General features: G+C 39.9%; 2 protein-coding genes across 10 annotated transcripts in view; one reads left to right on the forward strand and one right to left on the reverse strand.

The window, feature by feature from the left end:
• The window catches only part of DDC (dopa decarboxylase), a 512,652-nt gene that overhangs the window by 80,306 nt on the left and 416,730 nt on the right, over positions 1-15,616 (forward strand). The window lies entirely within an intron of this gene.
• Positions 1-15,616, reverse strand: part of IKZF1 (IKAROS family zinc finger 1) — a 68,713-nt gene that overhangs the window by 9,702 nt on the left and 43,395 nt on the right. For 5 of the 9 annotated variants that reach the window (XM_065751723.1, XM_065751720.1, XM_065751724.1 and 2 more), the window contains exons 4-6: positions 8,958-9,218; positions 3,560-3,727; positions 1,813-1,938 (exon numbers count right to left, since the gene is read on the reverse strand). In XM_065751723.1, coding sequence (XP_065607795.1) covers positions 1,813-1,938; positions 3,560-3,727; positions 8,958-9,218 — 555 coding nt within the window. Of the gene's footprint in view, positions 1-1,812; positions 1,939-3,559; positions 3,728-8,957; positions 9,219-11,203; positions 11,264-15,616 lie in introns of all 9 variants that reach the window. The other 4 variants (XM_065751726.1, XM_065751725.1, XM_065751727.1 and 1 more) reach the window with 2 other exon arrangements.

A 15,616-nucleotide genomic window follows, 5' to 3' on the forward strand; every position in this document is an offset into this window, starting at 1 on the left:
TATACTGAGAAAAATGCTGGAAATTTTTAGTTTTGGAAAAATAAAGAACTGATTTATTATGTTATATAACTGAGTGCTAATAACTTTATTTTTGAGTGAAATCTTTAGGAGGATACAAGGGCTAAAGCTAAAAGTTAATCCCGTACTTTCTTCTAAACTGCAAAAGCACTCCTATTATATCCAATATAGATTTATATGATAGTTTCAGAAAATGGTAGGAAAGCATCTTTCCAATGTGTTAATCAACACTCCAAGTATTCATCCCAATGAGATGTTAGATATTCAGTCCTAATTACTGAAAAATCTTTTGTCATGATTTGCTATTAAAAAATTATCCTATCTGTAAAATTATATTATTTTTCATTATATATTCTGATTCTTCACATCAGTTTTATATACATTTATATATATACATTTTTTATATTTTGTAGTTAAATTTATATATATGCATATACATATTTATATTCTATATGTACATTTTTACTTAATAAGTATTTAGTATTAGTGCAGCTATTCATTTGTGTTGATCTTCATGTGTTGCATGCAGGCATTTCAAATCCAATGCCAGATACAAAAAATTTGAATCTCAAGGAAAAAAAATTCCTTCTAAATCCTATCACTCCTTTGTGGTAAGTGTTGCTGCCTACTGTATGTTACTTTGAGCTTTTCTATTCATACACGCTCCAGCCCCTCAATAAAATTAGAAGGAGCACTGCTCTAATATGCTGTCTCCCAGAAGTCTCTCAGCTGCATTTGCTGTTATCATTATGTGCATATACTTTACGTTATTTGATAGCATGTAAAAACATATTCAGGTTCTGTCCAGATATAAGGTATTAAATGAGGCATCACTGCAAAGTCAGAGAGAACCTACCATTTTGTCTTTTGACAAACTGAATAATATATACTGACAAGATGAAAAGGGTGTGCAAGAAATGTAACTTACTTGATGGGCTATAACCTGAAGCTCTACCACAAATACTGGGTCTTATATTCCCTATCTAAAATTGTATGTGACTACTTTCTGCAGTCAATCTTGTATAGATATTTAGTGTCTTTGTTAAAAATAATTCAATCCCCAGTCTTTTTATTCTGTTTCTGGGTATAGTTTTATATTCTGCGTTCACTAAGAGATGAGCTTCACCTTCACTGTAAGACTGAGTGAGAAGCACAAGAGTTCCTCTTAAAATTGAGTGAAAATGGGAAACTGTTAAAGAAGGCTGCTAATAAATTGTTATTCTTTCTGAACTCAGACTGGCTAAGTTAAATCCATCTGTATTCCTGCACTCTTGTTTGGAAGTCAAATCAAGGACAGATAGCTCATTCTTGATATATGTATTGGTGACGGTGGTCAAGTAAGCCCATTAAGCTGTACCTGGGAAGGGCAGGATATAATCAATGTGGAAGATTCTGGAGCCCTACCTAAAACACTAATACTAACTCATTAAGAACACATCTACAAGAGTACTGACAATATTGGACTCCGCACAAAACTAAGAAGTGCTGAAATGATGTTTGGTATTGAGATGGTGAACTGAAATATTCCAGGTCTGCCAAATGTTTATTATGTACCTGACTTTCACTCTGGCTTTTTATTTGTGCTGAAAAGAATTAAGAAAAGATAGATATTTATCAAATGTAGAATAAATCCAGGTCCAATATCACATGGATGTTGGTATGTGTGCGTATACACATAACACTCTGCCTTTCCAGCAGAAAAGATGCAACAAATGGTACAGCTGTTACTTTTGAATTCATTTTTCTGAGTACATGACCAGACAGCTTTAATCCCCAAATGGATACTTCCATTACCTGAATAAAGGTTGCTTGAGATACTCATGGTTTGCAGGTAGTTATGACAGCGTTCTTTATGTTCTTCCAAAGAGCTGCGCTGCTTATAGCTGCGACCACAGTATCCACACTTATGAGGCTTGCCAACTAGAGAAAATAAAATGAATTGAGAGATTCAGATGATGCAACACCATATTAATAATCTAAATATAACAGGAAAAGAAAAAAGCACGAAAATACCTCAAAAGAATCTCATCAATGGAAATGAAGAATTATTTTTTTCTATTTTTAAAAATAATAATGGAAAACTAATTACACATCTTTGCATCAACAGGCCAATGCTGTGAGTGCTGCAAGCTAATTTCACGTTATTCACATCAGATTGACTGTTATGCTACATCTTCAGAAATGACATCTACACGAATTAGAAACTTTCAAAGATCTGAGCAAAGCTATTTAAAGCCTGGATCCAACAGAGACTGCGCCTGAGGAAGGCCTGTGATGAGCACTGTTTTTGTGGGCACACATCTGCCCACGACTGGATATCAGTTCTGCTGGAACAAGAATCAGCTCAACTCTTCTAGGACAGTGTTAGATTTCACATGTTTTCTTGCTCCCTGCTCCTGGAAATTCTCAATGAAGGGCATGAAAAGAACTGTTCTGTTTTACACCCATCCAGATTCAAGCAATTCCAGGAATTTCACAGTGATGATTTTGTGTATAAAATGGAAAAATAGGGTTAAAGCTGTATAGTCACTAAAATCAGTAAGAGGGAGGGAGGCAAAATAGAAAATTTAAACATGTACTTTCCCTGACTCAGGTCGGGACTAAGCAGAACAAGCAGAAACTATTTTGGATGTCTGGGACCAAGCCTTGGACTCTTATCATTTAATGTGTATTAGAAGAATTTCCTTAGTTTTGCACGACACAGAAATGGCTCTTTGAGAGCTTCCCATCCACAACTCAGAACTACTCTCCAAGCCAACTTTCACATGCAGATTTACTAGTGTCAGTTATAGCCATGCATCTTGGAGGTCTGCTATCCAATTTGTATTTCCATCCTAGCTTGGGAAGAGACTGCACTCTTCTTTTTAACATGCTTTATACTTGCTAAGTTGTTTTTGCTCCAGAGAAGTGTGTGACTATGGCTTTTGTTAAACAATGAGGTTAATCATATTGGAAAAATGCAACAATTCAAAGAACATTTATTCATATCTCCATGTTACTGTTAAGAGAAAACACTAAAAACCTCTAGCAGAGCCCTCATTTCTGGAAGATTCTTATCTCTCTTTTGTCCTCCTCCTCCTCCTTCTTCTTTCAATGTTTTTGAAATAACCAGGTAGGACAAATAACTGCTGCTAAATGTTGTAGGTAGCATTCACCCCTTATACTGAGAATGACTACCAAGCTGAATGTTTTTGAGACTTCACAACTTGAAATCTACTGTCTACTTTCAACAGCTTTGTCTTAGTGGTTCCATTAAGTGGATTACTCACATGCAGTTTGTGAGATAAAACCCTAATACAGAAATTTCTAATTGGCCAAGAAGTATGGGAGCAAAGCAGTTCTGGTGAAGGGCCATAAGCACAAGCAGCTTAGTCATTTCTGAGCTGCTAGAGCACTGCGGCCAGCTCACTGCTTGGCTGACACTGACACACAACCAGTGGCCACCCCAGGGTGAGAAGACCTCTCATGACTGGAGCCATCAACACCTCCATCCCCTCTGTGGTCCAGGAGCACCCCAAGGTGACCCCATGACCCCACTTACCCGAGTGAGTCCGCAGGTGGCCTGTGAGGGCATCCCTGCGCCGACAGGCGTAGTTACACAGGTGGCATTTGAAGGGCTTCTCACCCGAGTGCAACTTGATGTGGCGCAGGAGGTTGCCCTTCTGCGTAAAGGAGGCTCCACACTGATTGCACTGGAAAGGGCGTTCTCCTAAGGGGAGAAGGAGGAAATGTGTGAGAACAAAAAATCTTAACACAGGAACAAGAGAAAGATTTCAGCGAAAAAAAGTTGTTTTCTCCCTGCTGCTCTGTGACTTCCACCGGCTGCAGGTTTGATATAACATGAGGCTTTCAGACTAAACCTGCCAGTTTCTTAATGCTTCACTGGCTGGGTCAATTTGATCTGAAAATCTAATTTTTTTTTTTCTAAATCAGAATGGCACATCACAATGCAAATTCAAACTCATTTAAATAAAGTGACTGCAACATTTTGTGTTGAAGAGCCACTCTTCCTGATCAGCAGTTTTGGAATAAACCAATATCCAATTTTGCATGTTGTGGCATTTGGTGGGGTTTTTAATGTGGCTTTTTTCAAAGGGTCTTTAAAATATGCCACTGAAGCAGCAAAATAAAAAGGAAACTCATTAAAAATGCATTTCAGGATCACAAGTTCATTTCAGCGTTACATTCTTATATTTAAATGAAAGGCACTTCATTATAACAGTTATAATAACTTCTTTTCATTTACATTTTCCCTGTATTTTCCCTTTCAATTTCTTCTCCATTACCTGTCCGTCCCTAAGCAGCCAAATCAGGAAAGAGACAGTGAGAGAGAAAGAGAGTGAAATCACATAAGTTGAGACAGTGCAGAGGAGGCCCTGTACTTCCACACGACACTCCCAGCTCCTCTGTTGGCAAGGTGTTAGCAGAGGAGTTGTAGAAATGGCCTCTCCTGGGCCATGCCTGGAAAAGCACAGGGAAAAATGCACAGGCTTGATCTGTCTAAATGGGTGCCTGCTACCAAGCAAGTGAAATAGGTCGCCTTTGCAAAAAAGTATACATGGCTGGTGTTTGCTTTTCGATGCTGCTTTAGAGCTGTTTTATTCCCTTAGCTTTTGGCTTTTGATTTAGGCTATACAAGGCCTTTAGACAGTAGGAAATAGTGTCTCTTACGTTTCCAATAGTACCAGACAGCTATAGAGGAAACTTAAAGCACGAGAGCACTCCATCATCAGGATCTGCTCCTGCATGCCCTCTTCTCTTAAGACGCAGCCTTTGCCTAAGTCAAACCAGCCTCTGAAACTCATTTGCTGAATTGTTTTTTCTTATGCACAGATGTAATTCACTTTAGTAATTATAATTCATCGATGATATTAGAAAAAGCTCAGAGATGCCTTTTTTTTTTTTAATATAGCAATAATACTGAATATAAGATTTCAGTGCTGAAGTTAAAACATGCAAAAAAATAAATACAGGTTAAACAACTCCTCCCTTCTCTCTCACTTAACCATCATGTGTTGCACTGTTCAACTAGGATCAACCTGTATATCCATACAAGTGCAACACGACAGCTTTTTACTTTTGGATAATGGTGGAAGAAGAGCTGGACAGCAATTAGACAGCATCACAGCTCCAACACAAACAGCCACAAACTGCAATCAGGGCCAGCAATTCAAGCAAGCAGCTAGCAGAGAGATGAGCCTTCTTTATGGCAAAATATTTTCACTGGTCAAACAGCCCCATACAAGCCAGCCCTTCCCTGTCCAGCCCAGTGAGAGTTCACTGGCTTTGTCCAGCAGGTAACTGGATTCATCTAAACGATATCCACATCTGTTTCAGCTGGGGTGGCCTGCAGGTGTGTTCTCTATGCTTAATAAGCCATGGACAGCAGTTAGGAAAAAATGAAAATGGGTAAGAGTGTATCTGCTGCACCTCTCAGCAGTTACTTGGTGTGGCAGGTGTTATTCAGAACATGACTGAAACAGCAATGAAGACGTCCATTTGTAATGGGGGACACATTCGGAAGAAATGGTTAATTCTTACCAGGTGACATTTTCTAGCATTCATTTCTGTTATTTTTACTCAGACAAGCATTAAGAGGAGAAAACAATGATCACAGAAGTGCTCTAGGAGATATGCCCAAAGTAAGAATGAAATATATCTCCAGCCTACAGCTCTCTTAATTACAGGATAAGTCTCACACTGTGGATAGAAAATACAGATAGTTGGAGCATTTTGGGTGAGACTGCTGCATACCACACTTTTGTATAAAACTTAGAATGGGATGAAATTAAGGGACCCTGGGCTTATGCTGCTGGACAAGTGAAATTACATCCCCACCAAAAGACTCTGAAACATTTCTCTGGTAGAAAGCGACTGGCTTTACAGCTATCCCAAAACAAGAGGGAGGAGAAGGACAAAGTTAAAAATGCATAATGCATCTTCTCCCAGCTTTTTGTGCTATTTTCCGGCCTGTGCTGAACAGCACTTGTCTGCATTGAGTGGATTTAACTTCTGGACATGCAGCTATGGAGGGACAGAGGCCCAAATTTTGCCCCTTGATTTTTACCCCTTGAGCAAAAATGAGAATGGAGCCCTGAATTTAATCACCCACCACTGCATTGGTTCCAAGCTTTAGTGGGACCCTGGACTACTTATTAAGTGAAGCGTATTTCTCATCTTGATTGAAATCTTTCTCATTTCTTAAGCATCATAATGACAAAATCGTTCAGAGTTGCATATAGCTCTCCTTCCTCACATGCTCAGAAGCACCAATTATTCAAGGGGATATATACTTTCTAACTAAATTTGAGACTTTCGGATCCAACTAACAAGACATAACTGAACTAACTGGTGACTCATGACACAGTGATGTGTGTATGAAGAGGGAATATACATACATACACACACACAAATATGTCCATATAGGCACACAAAGACACATGTGTGGTACAGGCTGAGGTGATGTGGGGCTGGAAGGGTTTTTTCTCTCCTTTTCCTCCAACACTGATCAGAGAAGCAGCAGGTAACTAACACACACATGCTGAAGCATTGGGGCAGCTGAGCAATGGAGTTGGACATGTGTGAGCAGGATGTGCCCCACAGCTGGGTGCAACAGGTCAGGCCTTGGGAAGCAGCCAGCTTCCAGCTGCTGGCAGGGAGAAGGGCCAGACATATCAGGTGCTGCTCTGCATATCTGCACTTGGCAGGTGTATTCATTAAAAGTAATTATGGCTTTTATCAGGTCAGGCAGTCATTTTATTTTGGCACTTCAGTGTGCTAGAGTTTTGTTCACTTATCAAATATTTATTTAAGGAAGCCTCACTGCATATGCAGGTTTTACATGAATTAGCAGCAAAGTAATTCATTTGCGAGGCTTATTCCTTCATCAGGCATGTATTGAAATGGGCTTCAGTGTAGACAGTTAAGTGTCTGTAATAGTATATCCCATTTCTACATTAATTTTCACAGCACAACTGAAAGGAAAAGCAGTCACCTCATGATGTCCCTTTAATTTAAACTGCCAGCTTCGGGCCTCTGCTCCCTACAAAAGCACAGCTCCTCTCAGAGGTGCTTGCAATAGGGCCTGAGGGTTAGACAGGAGAGAAGGCAAAGGCTTTATTTCCATGGAAGGATTCAGCGATTAAACTTCATAACCCTTAGCTTAGTTGCTTATAAAAGGAGATGCTGCTGAACAAAGCGGTGTTTACTTTCTGAGTTTTAACTACATTCCCTTACTTAGAAGAGGACCCAAGGGATGGGTGCTGTAGGGGGTTGAGAAGATCCAGAGCCTCCACACCTACATGATGACAGGGCATTTGTATGAATTGCTGTGCCGGGCACAATGCTTTGGAAGCTGGAAGCCTGCTTCAGTAGGCAGGACAGGACCTCTGGAGAGGCTGGCAGGGGGAAGGCAACGCAACTCATCCCATTGAGACATGGCTGCCACAGTGCGTGAACACATGGACAGTGTGGGCAAATATTTTTTGCTGACCATTGCTACAACATGAATTCGGGATAAATTCACAGATTTAACATGCTTTTCTCCAGTTTTTCACTACTGGGGCAAGCACAGCTTGGCCTCTTTGTACCCATTCCCATTTCCACATACATACATGTGTCTACATGTGAATATGCATGCAGTCCATCTGTTTGTCACTCTCATTTTGTCATCTTTTTAACAAGTTATGAACTGACTTTCTGCTTTAGCTGCACTGAATAGACCACCAGCTCTTCTGTTCCTCCTGAACTTACTTTGCCTCCTTGAACTAGCGCGACGCCTTCTGCCTCCCAACTAATTCACATCTTATTTAAACTGCCACAAAACTCTACTTATGCTCATGGGCCTATTCAAAAGGCCTCATGTTTAAGTCATTTTCTATACACTTTTTATCAGCTTTTAAAGGATCCCACTGAAATTCAATGTTAAGAAAGCATTTTGTTATTATATCTAGGAAGTATGTTGCAGCCCCTCTTCTAGGAACTAGCTATAGCTTTCCCAATAAAGACACATACCTGTTCTTTCCTGCCATCTGAATATTCATGCGAAACTGTAAGTAACTTGTACAGCACAATAGTACAGTTCAGCTCCTCTCCTTTAGCTGTGATTACCTTAGGTAATAGCAGGTAAGATGAGATTCACCCTGAACTTCATTTGTTTAAGTCTCTTCATACTTTGTGCTCTTTGTAACTATTTAGAATTGGAAAATTGAGGCAGTACTTTGATAATGAAAAGCCATCATCATGGAGAAGAACCTCTTTACATGTCTCTTTCAGTGTCCCAGTGGAAAACTTTTAGTCCAGATCTAACCAGTGACAATACCTGCTTTTACTTCATGAAATGCTTGACCTAAAACTAACACCTTATTTCCTTATGTTACAAGTAAAGTTCCCTTAAAACTTTAAATTGCTTATTCATTTTGCCAAACACTTTTATAATCATTGATCCATAATGGACTTTGTTGCACTGTTGGAAACATTAGAACTGGGTCAATTTCAGAGTTGGACACACCTTTTTTCCAGCAATTCTTAGAAATTTCTTAGCAATTAAGCAAGATTTCAGGTTTTTTCAAAACTTAATTTTTTCATGTATCTTCAGGCCAAACAAACTACACAGTCATTCAGACATGAATTTTGGTATCAGCATAATGTACAACTGTTGATTGGAATAAATGAAATTATGCCTGTTCTCTATTACTCTAATAAGCCTTGGTTTGTTTGTTTTTCCCAGTTTCTAGACCAATAGCTGGAGTTTCATCAGGAAGAAATATCAATTCCAGTGCTGTCCAAAATGCAATGACAAACAACCGAGTTCCAAATGCCCACCGATGCTGCGTTGTCTTACAAGAGGGAACATGTGCATTATACTCAGAAAAGAAGTGTAAGTTCCTAATATGTGGCTGAATCTTGTCAGCTAAAGGAAAAACTATGCCAGGCCTTACCAGTGTGGCTTCGTTTGTGAACCATGAGCACATTGGGACCGATGCAAATTATCCCACAGATATCACATTTTAGCTTTCCGTTAGGAAGTCGAATGCCTCCAACTCCTGACATAGCCTTGCTGCCTGGGCCATTGTGTGAGCCATTCATTTTGTCTCCAGAAGTATCAACCATTCGTAAATCCTCCGCACATTCTTCCCCATTCATTTCACAGGCACGCCCATTCTCTTCATCACTCTGAGTCTCTATTTTAATATTACCGGCTGAAAAAAACAATAGAGGATGCTACTCAGTTTTGTTGCAGGATAAATGTGGTGGATCACATCAAAGGAGAATGTACAATATATCCAAATAACAGAAGCTACAAACACAACTATAGGTCTATGTGCCATGCGATGAGTTTACAACACATGGAGCAATGAACAATTAACATCAGGAAAGCAAAATACAAGGCATCCAGGGAACTGGGAACCCAGATAATATTGCAACTCTGTTCCTAGGTCACTTTGAGATTTCTGAGTTTGTAATATTAATTTTGACAGTTCAGGCTAATTGAAATTAAATTAGAAATTGATCAGCATCTCGTGGATTTGTCCCAAAGAGCTGTGAAAATAAGCAACACATCAAAGACAATTGAAAATGCAATCCTCCACTTGGCAGGACAGTCCTGAGGGTTGTACTGAATTCAGGTATTTGTTTTGCAGTTTTATAGGATGTTAGGACAGTGTTCCTATTGATCAAAGAGAACAAACAATGGTTATAAAACAAAAGTGCAGAAAGATGGAAGGAAGAATTCAAGAGCAAGGGTGGCATCACAGGAAATTACAGGAGTAATAACTGTGTTTTAGGGCAGCAGGATTAGGGTCACCAAGCAAGAGGAAAAGATATCTACAGCCACAAGCTTCTATTAAGACCAGTCAAATCAACGAAGACAGTGGGAGAAATGTTTTGAATTTTTGGGCAAGTTCTCTGTATTACAATCCCATAGGTGACAACTGCTTGCAACTAGAAGAAAAATGCAGGTGTGAATTTGGCATAGTCTGACTACATGGGAAAGCTTGTAGGTTGGTAGACTGTATCTGTCCAAACCTAAATATTACAGAAAAGGGCCATGGTTCAGATCAGCTTGCAGTACTATTCATCCCTCTTCTCTCTGCAGGACGGCATTATCTTTTTTTTTTTTTTTTTTTTTTTTTTTTTGTGTGTGTAGAATAAACTGTCTTTATGGTTAATTCCTTGTTTTTTGTTTTGATGACTTCAGTGGAAAAACAGTTCTTCATTCAACTCCAAAAGACCAAATCTTTATTTCCCTTCAGTGAAAAACCCAGTTCTTCTCCAGAACCCAAGAGGAGAATATTTACTGTAGTGGCTAGATGAGTATGTAAGGGGTCGGCTTCATCCCATAGACAGCCAGGTCTCTTTTGCTCAGCAATTAAACGGGAGCCTTATTCCTATGTGGTGCAGTAGCAATGACAAAATTAAGCTAAGGGCACTAATTACATTAAAGGTTGAAAGATCCTAACACTTTCTTGAAAATGAAATGTTTGCTCAATTTTTCCCTGTGACCCCCCCACAACCTCCCAGGTGTTCCAGCCGGGCTGCAGGGGTGTGTCTGATGATAGGGTCTGAAGGAAAGCCCTGCTAGGAAATATGCTTGGAGTAAAGGTGTTTGCTTTTCTGAACGCCTGGCTGGAACCTTTTTAAAAAGGGTCTGTAGGCAGTTGAATGTTTTTTCAGTTAAAAAAATTGATCCAAATTTTAATAAAAAAGTCATATGTAACAGAGATAAAGGGCACCTCCAAAACAGCAGGAATCCTTTAACTATTATGGCATGAAGAGGAGAAGAATTTAAGGTAAGGAAAAAAAATCAGTGACAAAACAGTGATTTACAAAGATGGTACAAGTGGCTAATCAGAAGTGTTCTACAGTATTCCACAGAATTCACACAAGTATTTTCTCTTAATTATAAGAATGATAATTTGTATGTAAATATGTACATCATAATTGGTTATGTAAATAAACTGCATATGCCTTGCCTGCTAGGCAAGTTTGGAGAAGGTGGCTTATGTTAAGCTGAAAGAAAACATATGTGAACAAAACAAAAAGATCACACTACTTAAACCCTCTGGAAGCATAAGTGGACAAATGAACATTACTGAGAGGTGAAATGACACACAAATAAATCACAGAAGTAGGAACTAGATGGAAATGCTCTGAATTCGGTGAGCTGAATTTGCAGTATACTTACAGGAAAAAGATTTGGGAATTATCGCATGAAAGTCCCTAAAGCCTTCTGCCCGATATGCAGCTGCAATAAAGAAGGCAAACAGGATGCTGTTTGTGGTACAGCTAGCAGTACATGTAAGAGAAGGTGGCATTATTGCTATATGAGAAATACAAGGAGAAAGACATGGCTACCATCACAGAAGTAAGACAAGAGTTCAGTACAGAGCAGTGGGACAGCATGCAGAGGAATTCAAACCTGCCTCTGACATCTCTGATCTGTGAAAATGCCATGTTTTCCAAAGCATTCAAACAAGTTTTATCATGTTTTCTAAAAGCATAACCTTTCTTGGGCATTCCCCTCACTTGCAGGTTAACTCCCACTGAAGTCAAGAGGAACTTTGGCTGAAGCTTCTAGAACAAGGGCAAACAAGAGTGGAGCACCTAACCCACCCTTCTCCCAGTCCCAAAGAAACCACAGCCCCTGCAATGAGAAGACCTTTCACCGCCATTCTCCCTGCATGGCAGAGAATTCTGCTTTATCTGTGCTCATTTCTAGTCACTGCAGTTGTAAAAGTTAGGTTGCATTGTTGTCTTTGCACAAGTAATGAACTTACATAATGGAACAACAAAGAGTTAGATTATCTATATAGTTGTGTACTGGCACTTTTTTTTTTTTTGTATTCCTGATGCTAGAATCCTACACAAAAGTAGCTGTAGAAACACAATACAGCGTGAATGTTATGTGTTGCCAAGTGCAAACTAACGTGCCATGGGGTATGTTGATAGTGTTAATGATACAGTCCATTACTTGCTGTAAGCAGTGCCAGAGATATTGATCTCCTCAAATTTCACTAAAGCTCTGCAGCATTGCCTCTGGAGCAGCAAAGCTCCCTTGTGCAATGCAGCTCTGCATAAAGCAGAGCTGGCACCCAGGATGTCCTGCAGGACTGCACACCAACAGTTTGCTTTGGCTCACTCTGGGGACAAGAGGCCACATTCCTACCCCTGGCTTCTCACAGAGACTTTTCAGGTCTCACTAGAAAACAAAATCTCTTCATGCTCAAATTTAACACATTTTGAGTGCCTGTTTTTCAAAAATAGGTTCTTGTAAAAAGCTCCACTGATGCAGGAGAAGGAACAGGGCAGAAATACACATGATTTTTTGTCGAGTCTGACTGAGAAATGGGAAAAAAAAAAAAAGAAAAGGCTGCACGGCTTTATTTGAAGACTTAGACTAAAAAAAAAAAAAAAAAAAAAAAGAACCAATATAATCTTATATTTCTTTCATGAGAGATATTCTGTTCCTCCCTTGCTATAGGGGGCAAAAATCACTTCTGGGTCACAGCTAGATGGGAATCAAGACTTTTCAGGTGCATTGACTAAGAACACTGCATTTGCACAGCTTTCTCAAACAGTTACTCAATGCAGTCTTTGTAGAAATGATGTCTGGTAAATTCAGGCATTAATTACCTGTGCAATAATTAATTCTAACAATTTTTCATTGGCTCTTCCAACACCATCAAAGCTTTACTTATTAATTGACTTTAATGGTTGGAGACCACCTTATAAGGCACTGTGTTCTACTCTCCTTGTGCACTCTCTGCACACCAGTACTCACTCAGTACTGGTGTAATTTCGGGAGGTCTAAACCAAACGCTTCTTTGTGTGCAAAGAATGTGGAGTGCATCAGTGTCACTGAACTGGCAGCTCTTTCCCCACCCTCCCACTGACCTATCAATACTGTGGATAATTCAACCAAAATCAGGGCACTCTGTAAGTCTCTTGTGCTATCTGATGTCTAACGAGAACTTCATTCTGTATTTTCTGAAATGCACTTGAAATTTATGTCTTGAAGAGTGTTTGCTATGACAAAACATGGCTTATGAAAAAGTATTTGGATGAAAAAGAACTGACATGCAAAGGGGAAGAGGGGTGATGATACGATTTGTCTGTCTTTTCAGATCCAAGCAGTTTTCTTGGGAAGGGCACTGTGGTTGGCTCAGCATGGCACTCAGGCTGGGATGCCCAGAAAGGCGTAAAAAGGGACAAGGGCCTGAGTCACACTTCCCTGGAAAGAACTGAGCAATGCCAAGAGGGAAGGTAGGTGTTTTGCAATGAGTGAAAGAGTCTCTTAGCGGGGAGAATGGAGAAACCAAATGCACTTCCTTGGAAACAGGAAGGTTTGGAGAAGCAGCATTTAAGGACAAGAGAGTAGGCAGCTGGAGAAAAGGCATGTGTAGGACTACTGCTTTGTCTTCAGCTCCACGTGGCCTCCCTCCCACATGTAAATGCCTTTCAAAGTTTTGTGAGGCTTTGGTACTGGGTTTTTGAGTGCCTAGGCTAAAGTCTCATTTGAAAGAGGACATTCACATCCCAACTCATAACCCTTTCTGCTGGGATTTTTAAAGAAGAAATTAAAAAAGACCTGGATATCAAAGGTATTTAAGGAATAACAGGGAATAAAAGATCACACTGAAGTTGTTGAGGAATTTGAAGGATGACCTAACTCCTATTGATTTTAATGCAATTTGAGTACCTTAAGTATTTTATAGCAATGAAGGTACTTAAATGCATTGTGAGGCATATACGTGTCTTAAAGAAATTGTCCTTTTGCCTTTCTTTGAAAGTAACCACAGTGATCTAATTTTTGGTCATGGCGTTACTCCTTGCAAATTCTTGCTTGTACTTAGCAGCCAATAGCAAAGAAAATTCATCTCAAAGTTGTTTCAAATAATTTGAGTACATGCAGTTTTTTTGTTTGTTATTCCAAGACAAATCAGAAGTGTTTTGTTGATGTTAGTTGGTGCTTAACAGCAGCTTTAAAGTCCAGCAATAGTTTTGTGTGCAGACACCGCAGCTATTCCAGCAATAGACAGATGAAGCTGCAACAATGTTTGATTCATTTGAGCAGTAGAGTATTATGGTAAGAAGAAGAAAACCTTTAACATCATTCATGTTAGCAAATTATATAAAATGCTGCTACAAAGGTAGAACAAGATGAAAATAGCCTATTAGACTGAAATAAACCACCCCAACACGAGGCTGTCAACAAAAGCTGCCAGGATCTCTTCCTGTTTACACAAGTCCAAGATACAGATAAAACAGAGTGTTGCAAGCAATTCTACCTGCTACTTCTTCAACAACAGCTACTCTGTCTGCGCATCATACCCTCACACATAGCTATGACCTGGAATCCATACTTTCCCCTTTTCTTTTCACATCCTAGTCATTAACTATGGCATCAGTGCTGTTCTGACAAAAGAAAAATAGTGCAGGTGGAGGATGTAGTTCTCAGAAGTACAAGACTCACAAGAGGTTATTTGTTCGCAGAATATTTAAGGATTCATTTTTCTCTGGGAAATCTTGACAGCAACAGAGACAGATTCTTCAACCTGCGTTTCCATTCATAGTATCTTTATCTTATGAGCTTCTGAAGAGACATGAAGAGTCATAAAAAAAAAAAAGGCCAACCAAAAGCCTGGGCAGAGCAACCATAATGAGCTATGTGATAATCTAAGCTCTCAGTAAATAAAATTTGGAAGATGAAGCATGGCAAAGCTTGTTAGATATGACTGTTTTGACTGATCTTTTCTACATATTGCACTGCACTGCCCAGTTTATCTGGCATTTGTGGTATCTGCACATGCAAAACGCTGAAAGTTAGATGTCAGCTCAGAACTGACTGTGATGAAACTTAATTGCTATGGACAAAAATAATTAGTAAGTAAAATAGGCTGTATGCAGCCCATGTTGCACAAATTGTTACACAGGACTTTGTTTAGGAAAAAAGCCAGCACTCACCATGTTAGAAGACAGTGAGAGCACAAACACCAGGGGAGGTGTCTGAGGCTGGTAAGGAAGCCCTGATATAGAACAGGCACTTTATCACTTCACTTGAGAGTGTTGAGTTCTTTACTGCAGGCTGCACTGTGGCAAAGAGGGGGGGGCAGATAAAAGTGAAAGCTTTTTAGTTAGAAGCTCTCAGCTGGATTTTTAAAGGGCCACAAAAATTACAGAAAGATGTGTAACAGCACAACCCACAGAGGCACACCTGTAGGTACAGCAGACTGGGTACACTGGATAAGAAGACTGTCCTTGCAGGGTCGGAACTGCCCCACCTTCAACAAGTGCCAATCAACCCTTGTCAGCCAATTTTACCCACTCTAATTTTGGCTTCCAATCAAATGGATATTATTCCAGAAAGACAGGCATCCTCAGATAAGCTATATCTGGTGGGACAACCAGCATGACATGCTCCACCCTTCTCATCATCCTCCACCACTGTTTCCTCCCATTGCCACCCAGCTGTGGGCACCTGGGGTGCAGCCCCAGCACCTGCCTGCATGCCTTGGCTTTGGCAGCACAGTGCAGGGAGCAAAACACATCAACACAGCTTTATGGGGCTGCACTGAGATCAGGGTGCAGGGAAGACAAC

This window comes from Cyrtonyx montezumae, unplaced genomic scaffold (assembly GCF_038088225.1).
Source record: "Cyrtonyx montezumae isolate F1298 unplaced genomic scaffold, pur_monq_1.0 scaffold_8, whole genome shotgun sequence".
Taxonomy (NCBI): Eukaryota; Metazoa; Chordata; class Aves; order Galliformes; family Odontophoridae; genus Cyrtonyx; species Cyrtonyx montezumae.